At 41.4% G+C, this 16967-nt stretch overlaps 4 protein-coding genes across 4 annotated transcripts in view; all 4 read left to right on the top strand.

Moving 5' to 3' along the window:
- The window catches only part of LOC133610240 (uncharacterized), a 39147-nt gene that overhangs the window by 10222 nt on the left and 11958 nt on the right, over positions 1-16967 (top strand). The gene's annotated exons all lie outside the window — the stretch shown is intronic.
- Positions 518-890, top strand: LOC133610228 (histone H4). The gene has a single exon (XM_061966354.2). It carries the CDS (start codon positions 532-534, stop codon positions 841-843), a length of 312 nt encoding a protein of 103 aa, XP_061822338.2. The 5' UTR covers positions 518-531; the 3' UTR covers positions 844-890.
- On the top strand, positions 1456-2329 carry LOC133610227 (histone H2B 1/2-like). Its single transcript, XM_061966352.1, has one exon. The coding sequence runs from the start codon at positions 1710-1712 to the stop codon at positions 2082-2084; it is 375 nt and encodes a 124-aa protein (XP_061822336.1). The 5' UTR covers positions 1456-1709; the 3' UTR covers positions 2085-2329.
- LOC133609988 (histone H2B 1/2-like) lies at positions 13023-13448 on the top strand. The gene has a single exon (XM_061966036.1). It carries the CDS (start codon positions 13044-13046, stop codon positions 13416-13418), a length of 375 nt encoding a protein of 124 aa, XP_061822020.1. The 5' UTR covers positions 13023-13043; the 3' UTR covers positions 13419-13448.

Below are 16967 nucleotides of genomic sequence, written 5' to 3'. Positions count from 1 at the left end.
TTTACTCATTTTCATTAATTACTAGTTTCTATGTAACTGTTTTTATATTGTTTTACTTTCTTTTTTAATCAAGAAAATGTTTTTAATTTATTTATCTTATTTTATTTTATTATTTTATTTTTTTTAAAAGTACCTTATCTTCACCATACCTGGTTGTCCAAATTAGGCATAATAATGTGTTAATTCCACGAATGTACATATCGGTATCGGTTGATATCAGTATCGATTGATGTTGGTATCGGTAATTAAAGAGTTGGACAATATCGGAATATCGGCAAAAAGTCATTATCGGACATCCCTATTTACTATTTATTTCTATAATCTTCATTAATAATATGTAGATTTAACGGCACTTGACATCGAACAAAGATGGCATTGAGGCTTTATGAGTAAAGGGGAAGGGCTTCTAAGTAAGCCCCTCCTCCTCACGAGTGCATATGCTGTCCTCTTTCAGGTCCGCTTTCATGTAATAAGAGCGGCCGCCTTTCAAGTGACATGTCATCGTTCTTCTCGAACTACTCAAAAGCAATCATGTCTGGACGAGGCAAGGGAGGCAAAGGACTGGGGAAAGGAGGCGCCAAGCGTCACCGTAAAGTTCTCCGTGATAACATCCAGGGAATCACCAAACCCGCCATCCGTCGTCTGGCTCGCCGCGGCGGAGTGAAGCGTATCTCCGGCTTGATCTACGAGGAGACCCGCGGCGTCCTGAAGGTGTTCCTGGAGAATGTCATCCGTGATGCCGTCACTTACACCGAGCACGCCAAGAGGAAGACTGTGACCGCCATGGATGTTGTCTACGCCCTGAAGAGGCAGGGACGCACTCTGTACGGTTTCGGAGGCTAAACATTCCCTTCTATCTATCAATCAAAACGGTCCTTTTCAGGGCCACACACTTGGTTCTAAAGCTGTTGTTACTTTCATCTGGTAGGATAGCTAATACTTGCAATAAGTCTTTATTAATCTTTGTCCATGTCGAAACGTAGCCTTACCCCATTTTTCCTTAATTACGCTTCCCTGGGATGTTATCTGGTTTACCCCCTAATTATTAGCTGCACATTCACCAAACCTTCTTAAGATACTAGTGGAAAAATCAAGTAGAACTGAGTAATCAAGTTAATTCGACTCCAATCAGACTTTACCTCATGGCGCAAGAAATAATTATTTAAAAATAAATAAAATGAATTGATTTGTTAAAGGTGCACATTATTTCCATCACGACTCACTTTTTTTTAAAGTGCGCTAAGGGTTGCAATGTAATAAAACTCGTCTAAAACCTGGCATCATCTTCAGAAGTGTTGAAAGACGATGTTGACATTGTTGCAAAACGAAGTGTAATAAAGTACTTCACAGTTTAAAGAGGATGACAGCGGCGTGACGTGACAGCCAATCAGAGTAAGGCGTTGGCGCAGGAAAGAAAATGCACGTCGGCGTGTTGCCGAGCGGTTGTAATAACTCTTTCATTACAAGTTTCATCTTCCTCAAACTCGTCTAAAACGTGGCATCATCTTCAGAAGTGTTGAAAGACGATGTTGACATTGTTGCAAAAACAAAGTGTAATAAAGTACTTCACAGTTTAAAGAGGATGACAGCGGCGTGACGTGACAGCCAATCAGAGGAAGGCGTTGGCGCAGGAAAGAAAATGCACGTCGGCGTGTTGCCGAGCGGTTGTAATAACTCTTTCATTACAAGTTTCATCTTCCTCCAACACGATGCCTGAGCCAGCTAAGTTCGCGCCCAAGAAGGGCTCCAAGAAAGCCGTCACCAAAGCTGCCGGAAGGGGCAAAGGGACACGGAGAAAGACAAGGAAGGAGAGCTACGCCATCTACGTGTACAAGGTACTGAAGCAGGTCCACCCCGACACCGGCATCTCGTCCAAGGCCATGAGCATCATGAACTCCTTCGTCAACGACATCTTCGAGCGCATCGCCTCCGAGGCGTCTCGTCTGGCTCTCTACAACAAGAGATCCACCATCTCTTCCAGGGAGATCCAGACCGCCGTCCGCCTCCTGCTGCCGGGTGAGCTGGCCAAGCACGCCGTGTCTGAGGGCACCAAGGCCGTCACCAAGTACACCAGCTCCAAGTAAAATGCTCCGGTAGAAGCATTCCATCTCTGCTCAAACGGCTGTTTTAAGAGCAACAATACAACTGATATTCTTTCTGATCCAATGAGTACAATTCAGGCATATATACCTACTGTTTGGTCAAATGTAAAGTGGTGTGTTTCAATGTTTACTGTTCTTGGGGACTCATCAACCTGTTATAAAATCAAATATGTTATCTCTATTATATTTAACTCTATGTGCTGTTTCCAATTAAAAGGATACATATATACGATTGAGTGACTTTTAATACCAGTATTTTTCCTGAAGTTCACAATGGTTGTTAATGCAATTACTATGAATAATTTAATGACACTGAGATGATCAATTCTTTATGAAACCATACCTGATACATATAGGATTTTTTTGGTCTATGTGAGATAGTGTAGTGTCATTTACAGTACACATATATGTGTGTGTGTATATATATATATATATATATATATATTAGAGATGCGCGGTTTGCGGACACAACCGCGGAGTCCGCGGATTATCCGCGGATCGGGCGGATGAAATTAAAAACAAGATTTTATCCGCTCGCGGGTCGGGTCGGGCGGATTAATTAGATATTTTTTTTTTTTTTTTTTTTTTTTTTTTGCGGGTGGCAGTTAAACCAATTCGGAAATATATATACATAGTTAAATGTTGTTACCCACATACGAAAAACGAGCAGGCACCTGCTGCATATGCCACAACAGAGGGACGGCGTGGCGCAGTGGAAGAATGGCCGTGCGCGACCCGAGGGTCCCTGGTTCAATCCCCACCTAGTACCAACCTCGTCATGTCCGTTGTGTCCTGAGCAAGACACTTCACCCTTGCTCCTGATGGGTGCTGGTTAGCGCCTTGCATGGCAGCTCCCTCCATCAGTGTGTGAATGTGTGTGTGAATGGGTAAATGTGGAAGTAGTGTCAAAGCGCTTTGAGTACCTTGAAGGTAGAAAAGCGCTATACAAGTACAACCCATTTATCATTTATTTATTTAACAGAAGGAAAAAAAAGAAAAGAGATGGACACTTTTACGGAGCGGAGAAGGGACGCCTCGCCGGGGTCCGGGACCGAGGCCCCTTCCCCCGAGAGGGCCCCACCGGGAGCCGTAGCTGAGGCGATCCGCGAGAAGGGCCCGACGCACGTCGAGGGTCACTACCGCGCCCACCGCACCGACACCCCGCCTCGTCCGCTTTCGCAGTGCGCTCACGAAAGGGGTGGGGCTCACCCTGGTTGATATAGAGAGCAGGACGGTGGCCATGGAATTTCATTTAAGGTTTGTGATAAACCATCAAACTCATTCGTTAAAAGGACTCTATAGTAATATAAAGCACATTTTTCTGGACATTATCATGCAAGAAAAGTTTATTTTTGGGATCGCGATCACCGCGTAATGATTTTTAAAGGTTGCATTACATTATTAACTGTCCCATGTGATCAGCCAGTGCGATTGGAAGTCCATGCTCAATTATTGCCTCCGTAAATAAAACTTCGGCATTTATCACATCCAAAGAATCTGTTTGGGCGACGAAAAGCGTTGAAAGTTTTCCACTTGTATCGCTAGCAACGGCATTAGACTTGTGTTTTTTTGTCCCAACGTGGTCTTTTACATCGCTAATTCCTCCGTGTCCGATCGAAAAATCTTGTCTGCACAAGGTGCAATTCGCGTAGTTTTCACCCTTTTTTTTTTTTTTAATTAATATTAGATATATAACAACGGGCGGATGGCGGGCGGGTGCAGTTCTGATCAAACGTTACATCGGGTGGATGGCGGATGGTTGACGACTTTCTGACGCGGTTGCGGATGAAATAAATTGCCTATCCGCGCATCTCTAATATATATATGTTTTGTGTATATATTGTGTGGGTATATATATATATATATATATGCTTACTTTGCTTATAGTTGTCCATCGATTCGATGATGACCATCTTCTTTTATTTATGAGTCTGCTGATGTTTGAAAAGTCCGATCCTGGATCTGAGGTCGGAGACTCAGGTAAAGAAGATACCTGCGCAATGATGGTTTTTAGAGTGGCATGAGGGGTGCGCTTTTCCCAACGCCACTACCTTGATTGTAAGAAAATCGTTCCAGTGGCAAGGGAGACCCTAGACGACCGGCATCTTCTTACAACTGCAGGAAGCTGCCGGAATCCAGGTTTTTGGGAAACCGCCTCAAAGCTTGCCGCCACCAGCTTGCTTTTCTGTCAGGGTGTGCTCCCTTAGCCTTCGTCCGCTTTTACAGCCATTGTGGTGCTTCTCACTGCTACCCTCTTCTGCCTGCTCCACCGTTGAGGTCTTCGGGATCACTCTTCGTCTGGACTCTACCCTTCGACCTGTTTGGCTTGGGTAACCCTGCCAGGAGTACAAGACTCCAGCCGACATAGCTCTAGGGGTCATGGAGACGCGCAAAGTGCCCCACCACGATAAGGTGGTGATCCCGTCGGGGCACATATATATATAATATATATAATATATAATATATATATACATACACATACACATACATAAAAATGATTCGCAGTCGCGGCCACCGCCGCTGCTCACTGCTCCCCTAACCTCCCAGGGGGTGATCAAGGGTGATGGGTCAAATGCAGAGAATAATTTCACCACACCTAGTGTGTGTGTGACAATCATTGGTACTTAAAAAAAAAAAAAAAAAAAAAATATATATATATATATATATATATATATATATACATATACACACGTGTATATACACACACGTGTATGTAGATACATACATATATGTATATACACATACATATACACATATAAAATACATATATATATATATATATATGTATGTGTGGGAAAAAAAATCACAAGACTATTTCATCTCTACAGGCCTGTTTCATGAGGGGGGGTACCCTCAATCATCAGGATATTTTAATGGGAGCATTCGCATACCATGGTTTATATAGGGCACAGAGTGGGTGGGTACAGGCTGGCCTAGGGGCGTGGTGATTGGCTCATGTGTTACCTAGGAGGTGTTTCCGTCTATGGCGGCATGTTGTTACAATTTCGCTGCGCTTGTTGAGGGATGACAGGTCTGGACGGTAAATAATAAACAGTTTCTCTTTCAAGCATAGGTTGCATCTTTTATTACCACTATTGTAAGGTGTGCTGGATGCAAGAATTTGCCATGTTATTGAATATTCAACATTATTGTCTTTGAGGTCCCAAATGTGTTTGCTGAGTTCTGTGGTATTTCGCAGGTTTTTGTTCCTGAAAGAAGCCTTGTGATTGTTCCATCTGGTTTTGAATTCTCCCTCGGTTAATCCTACATATGTGTCGGATGTGTTAATGTCCTTGCGTATTACCTTAGATTGGTAGACAACTGATGTTTGTAAGCACCCCCCGTTGAGAGGGCAATCAGGTTTCTTTCGACAGTTACATCCTTTGTTGGTTTTGGAGTCGCTCTGTCTGTCTATATATATATATAGACATATATATATAGACATATATATATATTATATATGTACACATATATATATTATATATATACACACATATATGAGTGTGTTTATGTGTCATCGGTTTTATTGGCAGTTTTATTAAGACACAAGGAATTTGACTTGGTGTACTGTGCTCTCTGTGTTTAATGCAAGAAACAAAACAACGTAACAACTACGAGAGCACACATTACCGTGGTGGCACCATCTTGGTATTAGACAAAAGAGAACCATTAAAGAACATAAAAGACAGTAAAGGAGCACAGAGTTGATGCAACCAGCTGCCACTTCATAGGTGTGGTTTCTACACGCAGCTACAAAGTAGCACATCGAAAAGAAGCGATAAAAACAATACGGTACACTTTGCACACGTGTGCTTGCACCCTGCTTCGGACAAAACAAATAGATGTGAATTGTATTCGTATAGCGCTTTTTCTTAAGAGACTCAAAGCACTTTACATTGTGAGACCCTTTATCTACATCTTTAAAAAAACACAATTTCAACACAAATGTATCACTTTAAAAACATCCAAACACCTCCATCAATGTTTTACATCCACGCTGTAAATATAAATGTAAGGCAACATTAATACGAACATGTAATATTTACATATTTTGCTCATTTTAATCATACGGCTGCGTATTCATTTCATAGACGCATCACATTTGCTTTTCCCTTCAATAACAACAACAACACTACTAATCATGGCAGACTTCATGACACAACAAAGACTACTTTGGGACAAATGACGATCCAGAAACTTCTATTTTTGATCCAGAATATAAGGAGGATGATGTACAAGTTTTGGAAACAGTGTGCTAAACAGATGCAGCTTTAGTGAAACACTAAGCATCATATAGCATTATTGCTAAGTGCTAAACAATAAATACAAACTATGAACATAATTAAACCATCACTGTACAGTGCAGAAGCCACCGCAGGTTATGTGGGTATTGAAATATTTATTTTGTGTTTTGTTTGTTTATGCATGGTGAAGTCATATGTGTACAATATATAATATTAGACTTAGACTTAGACTTAGACAAACTTTAATGATCCACAAGGGAAATTGTTCAACACAGTAGCTCAGTTACAATGATGGAAAGTGTAAGGATGGAAAGGACAATGCAGGTATAAATAGACTAATATAGCGATAAAAAAATCTAACATATATACAAATATATACATAATATGTGTACAGAATAATATATATACAGATATATTATGTCAATAACATATACCGTATTTTCCGCACTATAAGGCGCACCGGATTATTAGCCGCACCTTCAATGAATTGCATATTTCATAACTTTGTCCACCAATAAGCCGCCCCGGATTATAAGCCGCGCCTACGCTGCGCTAAAGGGAATGTCAAAAAAACAGTCAGATAGTTCAGTCAAACTTTAATAATATATTAAAAACCAGCGTTCTAACAACTCTGTCCCAAAATGTACGCAAATGTGCAATCACAAACATAGTAAAATTCAAAATGGTGTAGAGCAATAGCAACATAATGTTGCTCGAACGTTAATGTCACAACACACAAAATAAACATAGCGCTCACTTTCTGAAGTTATTCTTCATTCGTAAATCCTTCGAATTCTTCGTCTTCGGTGTCCGAATTGAAAAGTTGCGCAAGCGTGGGATCCAAAATGGCCGGTTCCGTCTCGTCGAAGTCATCGGAGTCAGTGTCGCTGTTGTTGTCCAGTAGTTCTGTGAATCCTGCCTTCCGGAAAGCTCGGACCACAGTTGTGACCGAAATATCTGCCCAGGCATTTACGATCCACTGGCAAATGTTGGCGTATGTCGTCCGGCGCTGTCTGCCCGTCTTAGTGAAGGTGTGTTCGCCTTCGGTCATCCATTGTTCCCACGCCGTTCGCAGTCGTGATTTGAATGCCCTGTTGACAACAATATCCAGCGGTTGGAGTTCTTTGGTTAATCCACCCGGAATGACGGCGAGTGTTGTATTTGTGTGCTTCACTTGTTTTTTGACACCATCTGTGATGTGGGCGCGCATAGAGTCGTATATCAACATGGACGGAGCTGTGTGAAAAAAGCCACCCGGCCTCTTCGCGTAAACTTCCCTTAACCACTCGCTCATCTTTTCTTCATCCATCCATCCCTTCGAGTTAGCTTTTATGATGACGCCGGCTGGAAAGGTCTCTTTTGGCAAGGTCTTCCTTTTGAATATCACCATGGGAGGAAGTTTCTGGCCATTAGCATGGCAAGCTAGAACCACAGTGAAGGACGACTTCCATTCCCTGTGGTGCGAATATTCACCGTACGTGCTCCCGTTGTATCAACAGTGCGGTTCACAGGAATATCAAAAGTCAGTGGAACCTCGTCCATGTTGATAATGTTCTCTGGCCGGATCTTTTTTTCAGCTATCTTGTTTTTACAATATGCACGGAAAGTAGCCAGCTTTTCTTTAAAGTCGTTAGGCAGTTGCTGTGAAATAGTGGTCCGTGTGCGGATGGAGAGATTGCGTCTTTTCATAAACCGGAAACACCAAGAAGCACCACCTTTAAAATCATCCAGGTGAAGTTCGCTTGCTAGCGTTGTTGCCTTCATTCGAATAGTGATGGTGCTGACACTTCTGCTTGCTGCTCTCTGCTCAACAACCCACTGTTCGAGTTCGTCCTCCAACAGTTGCCATCTTGCTTTGTTCCCTCGGAAACTCTGTTTTGTCTTCTTTACCTGGCGCAGGTCATCTTCTTGCTTCCTTCACCTACGCACCATTGATTCATTTATGTTATATTCTCTTGCTGCTGCTCTATTTCCGTGTTCTTCGGCATGACTTATTGCCTTAAGTTTAAATTCTGCGTTATAAGCGTGTCGCTTAGTAGGAGCCATTTTGTAGTCTGGTCTTTACAGATGTAAACACACAAAGGAAATGAAACGAAATATCCGCGCGCTTCTTTTTCTTCCGGGGGCGGGTGGTAGCTTACAGTAGAAGAAGAAGCGCTTCCTGTTCTATGGGGGCGGGTGCTTACCTTGGCGGTTGCTTGCGTAGAAGAAGAAGCGCTTCCTGTTCTACCGGGAAAAAAGATGGCGGCTGTTTACCGAAGTTGCGAGATCGAAACTTTATGAAAATGAATCGTAATATTAATCCATATATAAAGCGCACCGGGTTATAAGGCGCACTGTCAGCTTTTGAGAAAATTTGTGGTTTTTAGGTGCGCCTTATAGTGCGGAAAATACGGTATACAATATATACCAATGACCATGTACAATATTACAGTATATACAGTATATGTGACAGCAGCAGCATAAAATAGAGAGTAGATCCAGCAGGAAATAGAAAATAGACATTATAAACATTATAAACAAAGAGAAGTAGCTAACATGTCAGGTGTCAGGTAATAGGCAGATGTCATCTATTACTGTATGGCGAGTGATTATACAGCTGGATGGAGTGTGGAATGAAGTTCATATTTGTGGATTTTTTTTGTATTAATTTGTAGCTGTATGTAGAAATGGCGCCTCTGGTGTGGCAGCTGGTTGCACCAGCTCTATGCTCTTTTAAAGGGGAACATTATCACAATTTCAGAAGGGTTAAAACCATTAAAAATCAGTTCCCAGTGGCTTATTATATTTTTCAAAGTTTTTTTCAAAATGTTACCCATCACACAATATCCCTAAAAAAAGCTTCAAAGTGCCTGATTTTAACCACCCGTCCATTTTCCTGTGACGTCACATAGTGAAGCCAACACAAACAAACATGGCGGAAAGAACAGCAAGCTATAGCGACATTAGCTCGGATTCAGACTCGGATTTCAGCGGCTTAAGCGATTCAACAGATTGTAGTGTGGGAGGCAGGTAGCGAAAACGAAATTGAAGAAGAAATTGAAGCTATTGAGCCATATCGGTTTGAACCATATGCAAGCGAAACCGATGAAAACGACACGACAGCCAGCGACACGGGAGAAAGCGAGGACGAATTCGGCGATCACTTTCTAAACAACGATTGGTATGTGTTTGTTTGGCATTAAAGGAAACTAACAACTATGAACTAGGTTTACAGCATATGAAATACATTTGGCAACAACATGCACTTTGAGATTGCAGACAGCCCAATTTTCATCAATTAATATATTCTGCAGACATACCCTCATGTCAGCAGGCCAGGGAAGCTAGGGTCGATATTCTTCTCTTGATCATCTTGGGACGGTGTGAGCCAAGACATCCAGGGGGCTTTAGCTCGCTCGTCTGCGGGAACAAACTGCCGCCATTGCTTGCCGTGCTACCGAGGTCCTTTGTCCCTGAATTGCTCACACACTCCGGCAGATTCAATGGGGGTCTGGCGGCAGATTTCTTTGACTTTATGGTTGGAAATGCATCTGCTTTGAGTGTCGCAGGATATCCACACATTCTTGCCATCTCTGTCGTAGCATAGCTTTCGTCGGTAAAGTGTGCGGAACAAACGTCCAATTTCTTGCCACTTTCGCATCTTTGGGCCACTGGTGCAACTTAAATCCGTCCCTGTTGGTGTTGTTACACCCTCCGACAACACACCGACGAGGCATGATGTCTCCAAGGTATGGAAAACAGTCGAAAAAACGGAAAATAACAGAGCTGTTTTGACCCGGTGTTTGAGAAAATGGCGGATTGCTTCCTGATGTGACGTCACGTTGTCATCGCTCCGAGAGCGAATATTTAATTCGCCAAAATTCACCCATTTAGAGTTCGGAAATCGATTAAAAAATATATATGGTCTTTTTTCTGCAACGTCAAGGTATATATTGACGCTTACATAGGTCTGGTGATAATGTTCCCCTTTAATGTCCTTTGTGTTATCGATCAGTCAAGGAAAAACTCAAAAATTGGGAAAAATAAATACCCCTCCTGGGTGATTGGCTGCAATGTTACTCAACATTGTTACATTCAGGAGAACGTGAGAGTCCAGTCCACCGGGAAGCCAGCAGAGGGAATTCTTATTCCATGAAGGCAAGTCAACAACGCAGAGACGTCATCACCTGAGTACCGTATTTTCCGCACTATAAGGCGCACCGGATTATTAGCCGCATCTTCAATGAATGGCATATTTCATAACTTTGTCCACCAATAAGCCGCCCCGGACTATAAGCCGCGCCTACGCTGCGCTAAAGGGAATGTCAAAAAAACAGTCAGATAGGTCAGTCAAACTTTAATAATATATTAAAAACCAGCGTTCTAACAACTCTGTTCACTCCCAAAATGTACGCAAATGTGCAATCACAAACATAGTAAAATTCAAAATAGTGCAGAGCAATAGCAACATAATGTTGCTCGAACGTTAATGTCACAACACACAAAATAAACATAGCGCTCACTTTCTGAAGTTATTCTTCATTCGTAAATCCTTCGTCTTCGGTGTCCGAAGTGAAAAGTTGGGCAAATTTACGATCCACTGGCAGATGTTGGCGTCGTCTGGCGCTGCCTCCTCGTCTTAGTGAAGGTGTGTTCGCCTTCTGTCATCCATTGTTCCCACGCAGTTAGCAGTCTAGCTTCGAATGCCCTGTTGACACCAATATCTAGCGGCTGGAGGTCTTTTGTCAATCCACCCGGAATGACGGCGAGTATTGAATTAAGCGCGTAAGCGTGTCTCTCAATGTGCTGTTATGAGCTAGCAAATATAACAACTACACTACCCAGCATGCAACGATAGTTACGAGCATGCGCGGTAGCCCTGAAAAGCATTGTATGCTGGCAGTTAGAATGTGGTTATGAGCACGCTGTGAGTAAACGTTGAGAACTCAGTTAACACGCCTCGTCTGCATTATTTATAATTAGACAGACAACACACTTAATAGGAGCCATTTTGGGGTCTTTACATAAACACACAAATGGAAATGAAACGTCACATATCCCAGCATGCACCGCGCGCTTCTTCTACGGGGAAAAAAGATGGCGGCTGTTTACCGTAGTTGCAAGACCTAAACTTTATGAAAATGAATCTTAATATTTATCCATATATAAAGCGCACCGGGTTATAAGGCGCACTGTCAGCTTTTGAGAAAATTTGTGGTTTTTAGGTGCGCCTTATAGTGCGGAAAATACGGTAATTCCCCCACCTTCCTCCGTGAGAGGGAGGCAAGTTGGGTGCTCGAAACCCCCCGCTCAGGAGCGGATATTGGTTATGGTTCCGAAAGGCGAGCGGCCTGCCACACGCTCCCAAGGGCGGGCTGAAACCCGCCCGAGGCCCTGAGACTTCTGTGTTGGCCCTAGCGTGAGGCCTGCTGGGACGCGCCGCCGTCGGCCTGCAGCCCGCCGTCGTGCCCGTGTGTTTGCATTTTGTCTTGAAAGAGTTTCTTCACTTCCCGTGCTTAGTTGTCACCATTTTCTAATTGCTGGAGAAAAGATCATATAATGTGTAACTATTGTGCAGTGGTGAAAGTAAGTAAGGAAAAAAAGAAGGCAAAATGCTGAAATAAGTAAAGACATTAAAGATGAATGATGCAAGGTAATAAATGTATACTTCCGTCCATCCATCCATCAATCTATTTTCTAAAAGAGTTCATGATCAATAAATATAATCTATTTTACCCTTTCAGTGTCTACTCTGTCTATGTATTTGTGTATGATGGTCTTTTCTACTGTTACCAAATAGCATTATTTTAGTTTTACTGAGGTTTAAGGATAAACTGTTGACTTATTACTTCAATTATTCTGAAACAGTTTAATGAAGCTAAAGTTTCAATGTTAAACATTCTAAGACTTGCTCATTATGTTTTTTGTTGTTGTTGTTTTTACAGTATAAAAAAATGAACATAGCAGCTACAAGATAAGTGAACCAGAACGATTTTACAAATATACCAATATTACTCTTGTTTATTGGAATTATTTTTGACATATTGATCATTTTATTTTTGTTTTTTTGCACATTGTAAACGTTCCTTGAGGTGGTTTCATATTGCTTTGACAGTGACATCACTATATTTCAAGCGGTTTGCTAATACAGAAAACAATACACAAATACGCAAGAATAAAATGGATATACAAGTATTAAAAATAAGACATTGTAAATATGTGAATACAAAAAAATACTATAATATATATCCGTTATTCTGAATAAAAAAAGTACTGCTGAATCTTCCAGTGTATACTTCTTCGTTTTAAAGACTAAATATGATATTCAGACAAAGTTGTTCCATCACACAGAGCGAAAAACTGTAGTACAAAAATATGTTATGCTGCTTTTTCATGAAATACTGCAGTGTAATTATTTTATAAATGTGTCAAAAATTTTGTGTCAGAAGTGTCGATAGTATTTTCTGAAATTCCTCCAACACCAAACAAATAATTTTAAGGAAAGAGATGAACGTCTGTGTCGGAAAACGTTTATTTATACTTTGTTATCTTCTTCCAATAGCCAAAAGGAGGTATGACGTCATCATTACCACTGTCAGCCAATCAAGAGGAAGCGTTGGCGCATACAAATTTACATAGAAGTGGTTATGTATAGCGCTGCCTCGCCGTTAGACCACAGAAATTATTGTCTGGATAAGATAACTTTGACAGCACGATGCCTGAGCCAGCTAAGTCCGCGCCCAAGAAGGGCTCCAAGAAAGCCGTCACCAAGGCTGCCGGAAAAGGCAAAGGGAAGCGCAGGAAGACAAGGAGGGAGAGCTACGCCATCTACGTGTACAAGGTACTGAAGCAGGTCCACCCCGACACCGGCATCTCGTCCAAGGCCATGAGCATCATGAACTCCTTCGTCAACGACATCTTCGAGCGCATCGCCACCGAGGCGTCTCGTCTGGCTCTCTACAACAAGAGACGCACCATCTCTTCCAGGGAGATCCAGACCGCCGTCCGCCTCCTGCTGCCGGGTGAGCTGGCCAAGCACGCCGTGTCTGAGGGCACCAAGGCCGTCACCAAGTACACCAGCTCCAAGTAAAATCCTCCGGCAGAAACTTTCCAACTCTACAAAAACGGCTCTTTTAAGAGCCACCCAATCCTTCTCAAGAGCAAACCACTTTACATTTGCAATGAAGTTTATCAAATCACAGCCTGCTACTAGCTCAAATTGGAATTTGTCATCGGGGAATAGATAAGTCTTTGATGTGAACTGAATTTCAAGCATCTGATCAAGTATAATTTGAATGTGTGGGGGAAAAAAACAATTCGAATTTGAATCGCGATTATCACGTTGTACATTTCAGTATCCTTCTCATTTTTCAAAAATCGATTTTTTTTTTTTTATTTAATTTTTTTTATTAATCAATCCAACAAAGTAATACCATAACAATGCAATCCAAATCCAAAACCAAACCCGACCCAGAACTGCAATAAACAGAGCAATTGAGAGGAGACACAAACACGACACAGAACAAACCAAAAGTAGTGAAACAAAAATGAATATTATCAACAGTATCAATGTTGGTAGCAATTTCAACAATCAATCAATCAATCAATCAATGTTTATTTATATAGCCCTAAATCACAAGTGTCTCAAAGGGCTGCACAAGCCACAACGACATCCTCGGTATAGCCCACATAAGGGCAAGGAAAAACTCACCCCAGTGGGACGTCGATGTGAATGACTATGAGAAACCTTGGAGAGGACCGCATATGTGGGTAACCCCCCCCTCTAGGGAGACCGAATGCAATGGATGTCGAGTGGGTCTAACATAATGTGAGAGTCCAGTCCATAGTGGATCCAGCATAACAGTAAGAGTCCAGTCCACAGTGGGGTCAGCAGGAAACCATCCCGAGCGGAGACGGGTCAGCAGCGCAGAGATGTTCCCAACCAACATACAGGCGAGCTGTCCACCCCGGGTCCCGACCCCGGACAGCCAGCACCCCATCCATGGCCACCGGATCTGTGTGTCTTCCCCTCCACAAGGGATAGGGGGGAGCAGAGGAGAAAAGAAAAGAAACGGCAGATCAACTGGTCTAAAAAAGGGGGGCTATTCAAAGGCTAGAGTATACAAATGAGTTTTGAGATGGGACTTAAATGTTTCTACTGAGGTAGCATCTCTAACTGTTACCGGGAGGGCATTCCATAGTGCTGGAGCCCGAATAGAAAACGCTCTACAGCCCGCAGACTTTTTTTGGGCTCTGGGAATCACTAATAAGCCGGAGTTCTTTGAACGCAGATTTCTTGCCGGGACATATGGTACAATACAATCAGTAAGATAGGCTGGAGCTAGACCGTGTAGTATTTTATACGTAAGTAGTAAAACCTTAAAGTCGCATCTTAAGTGCACAGGAAGCCAGTGCAGGTGAGCCAGTTGAGCCAGTGAGCCAACAAAGCTGTAATTAAAAATCCCTCATTGACATTATCATTAGACATTTATAAAAACAAAAATAGTGTCACAGTGGCTTACACTTGCATCACATCTCATAAGCTTGACAACACACTGTGTCCAATATTTTCACAAAAATAAAATAAGTCATATTTTTGGTTCATTTAATAGTTAAAACAAATGTGTATTATCAGTTGATAAAACATTGTCCTTTACAATTATAAAAGTGTTTTTACAAAAATCTACTACTCTGCTTGCATGTCAGCAGACTGGGGTAGATCCTGCTGAAATCCTATGTATTGAACGAATAGAGAATTGTTTTGAATGGGAAAAATATCGTTTTTGAATTGAGAATCGCGTTGAATCGAAAAAAATCGATTTATAATCTAATAGTGACCCAAAGAATCGATATTGAATCGAATTGTGGGACACCCAAAGATTCGCAGCCAAAGTAACAATATATATATCAAATCAAATCAAATCAAATCAACTTTATTTATAAAGCACATTTAAAATTTACCACAGGGGTAGCCAAAGTGCTGTACAATGAGAAGGTTAAAAGATAAAACGAGTACCGAGCAAACACAACACAACACAAACAGAACACGATAAAAAATAAATAATTAAAATAGAATTAATAAAAACATAAAAACATAAAAACAGGATCACAGCAGGTGTATTATGGGGCGCCATTGCAGGATGGATATCACTGAGTGTTAAAAGCCATGGAATAAAAGTATGTTTTTAAGAGAGATTTAAAAACAGGAAGAGAGGAGGCTTGTCTAACACTCAGGGGTAGGTCGTTCCAGAACTTGGGAGCAGCAACGGCGAAAGCTCTGTCACCTCTAAGCTTCAGCCTTGTGTCATATATATATATATATATATATATATATATATATATATATATATATATATATATATATATATTTATTTTTTTAAGTTACTGATGGCGATTGTAAAATACGAGTCCGGATAAATACTAAAGTGCGGGGATTTTTTTCTGAGCTATTGTTCATTTACAATATTGTGTTGTCTTGTAAACATTCCATGAGGTGGTGCCATTAACCCACTATTATTGTTTTGGATTTTACTTCAACTAATAAACTACAACGATAGCATTCTGACCAATCAGAAAAAAATACACATGAGAATAAAATGTTTAAAAACAACAATGTAAGACCCTGCCTGCTGTCTGTATACTTAAACTACTTTACATATTCACACTATGTCAAGTTTTCAGCGGGTGTGCTACTTATCTTATGCACGTGCCTTATTTTAACATAATGTTAAAGGTGTTTACCGGTAATAAAATTAGTTGTATGATATATATTGGCTTTTGAGGGTCTGAAATATTTAGGTACTTGCCGAAACTAAAACATTTTAATTGTCAAAAAATAAACTGCATTTAAATTGCATTGCATTACTTCTGTCAGTCTATTTGAAAAGTAATAGTAAATAAAGCTGCAAGCAGCATTGGTCGGGCCCGCGTATTTGGCAGGTGCTAGTCCTAACTGTCCCAATACTTTTGTCCAGTGATAGTCATAAGTGTCCCAATACTTTTGTCTACTTTTAGTCTGAAGTGTCCCAAGACTTTTGTCTAGTGTACCTACCTTGTCTGCATTGTGTGGGCACGTTGGTGCTTCCTGCTTTTAAGCAGCCATCTTAAAAAAACAGCAGCGCAGCAGCATCAGCACAGCGGGTCTTTGAAGGGTCATAAAATCAAAACCGGAGCAGTTAGAAAAAAAACGCTTCTGTCATTGTAATCACAAGGGTTCAATCTCTCTCCTGTGTTAGTTTGAAGGCGAAACGACAAACGCGCTCAGAGGAGTTCGTTTTTGAAGGAAGGTGACCGGTTTTTACAAAAAAATTGTTTTGAAGGGGGAATAGCAAAGTTCCTGTTGGTTTTTGCTGTGGGTTGTACATTTATGAAATGTAGGTCTAAGTGAGACCTACATAGGGGTTTTTGTTTCATGTCTCTCCGACCTTCCCAGTGTGAGTTACAGGCAGTTTTGTCATTTTTTTCTTCCGAGGAGCAGTTTTTTCTCCGTTTTATTAAAAAATTGCTCTAGAGCGCAATTTTGAGATTTGGGGTTAGGTTTTTTTATTAGATAGCAATTTCTGCCAGTCCTGATGTGTGCGTTCAGTTTGGTGAGTTTTGAAGTATGTTAAGGGGGTCAAATTAAAGCTCAAAGAGGCAA

This window comes from Nerophis lumbriciformis, linkage group LG11 (assembly GCF_033978685.3).
Source record: "Nerophis lumbriciformis linkage group LG11, RoL_Nlum_v2.1, whole genome shotgun sequence".
In the NCBI taxonomy this organism is placed as follows: domain Eukaryota; kingdom Metazoa; phylum Chordata; class Actinopteri; order Syngnathiformes; family Syngnathidae; genus Nerophis; species Nerophis lumbriciformis.
Note: the sequence above shows the minus strand (reverse complement) of the source record. Positions and strands in the feature narration are given on the sequence as shown.

What these genes read in the sequence shown, in the direction of transcription:
- LOC133610227 (XM_061966352.1), top strand. Translation starts at nt 1,710, where the DNA reads ATGCCTGAGCCAGCTAAGTTCGCGCCCAAGAAGGGCTCCAAGAAAGCC.
- LOC133609988 (XM_061966036.1), top strand. Translation starts at nt 13,044, where the DNA reads ATGCCTGAGCCAGCTAAGTCCGCGCCCAAGAAGGGCTCCAAGAAAGCC.
- LOC133610228 (XM_061966354.2), top strand. Translation starts at nt 532, where the DNA reads ATGTCTGGACGAGGCAAGGGAGGCAAAGGACTGGGGAAAGGAGGCGCC.